Genomic DNA, 622 nt, shown 5'->3' on the forward strand with positions numbered 1-622 from the left:
GTGGCCTCCTGGGGCCTTGGTTCCCCACCTGTGACCCAGGGAGACTAGCCTGGCCTGGCCTCCCTGGGGGTTGGGGGGGTAAATACGGTCCAGGTGGCGAGGTGCTCGGAGCTGCAGGAACAGGCGCCAGCTAAGTCACTCGCGCTGATATTGGGCGCTTGGCCGGCGGATCTGACGTCTCTGCTGAGCAGTGCCGTTCTCTCCCCCGGCAGACGTGAACATGGAGAACCCGGATGAGAAGTCCATCATCACCTACGTGGTCTCTTTCTACCACTACTTCTCCAAAATGAAGGCCCTCGCAGTGGAGGGGAAGAGGATTGGGAAGGTGGGTGCCTTGGGGGTGGCTGCCGGGGGGCGCTGGTCTCGCCGGTTACCTGCTGGGGACCGCAGGGGGCGCCGACCCGTTTGCAGGGTGACCGCGATTCCTCGTCGGATGTTAACAAGGGCCAGTCCCTAATCTGCAATAACGCCCTAGGTTTGGCACGGGGGTACAGGCGTGTGCAGCTCCTGGCACACGGCTGCGTCGTATCGTGGTAGAGGGTAAGGAGACAGCTGAGATTGGGACCCCCTCTTGTGCCGGGTGCCGGGCAGAGCCGAGATCGGGGCCCCGCTGTGTCCCGGA

General features: G+C 63.8%; 1 protein-coding gene across 1 annotated transcript in view; it reads left to right on the forward strand.

Moving 5' to 3' along the window:
• Nucleotides 1-325, forward strand: part of LOC112123467 (spectrin beta chain, non-erythrocytic 4-like) — a gene marked incomplete at its 3' end in the record, with an annotated part of 3,008 nt that extends 2,683 nt beyond the window's left edge. The window contains exon 6 of the mRNA XM_026662817.1: nucleotides 213-325. Coding sequence (XP_026518602.1) covers nucleotides 213-325 — 113 coding nt within the window. The remainder of the gene's footprint in view (nucleotides 1-212) is intronic.
• Nucleotides 326-622: the final 297 nt, after the last annotated feature.

The sequence above is a fragment of the Terrapene carolina genome, unplaced genomic scaffold (genome assembly GCF_002925995.2).
Source record: "Terrapene carolina triunguis isolate 2854851 unplaced genomic scaffold, T_m_triunguis-2.0 Scaffold30549, whole genome shotgun sequence".
Classification (NCBI taxonomy): domain Eukaryota; kingdom Metazoa; phylum Chordata; order Testudines; family Emydidae; genus Terrapene; species Terrapene triunguis.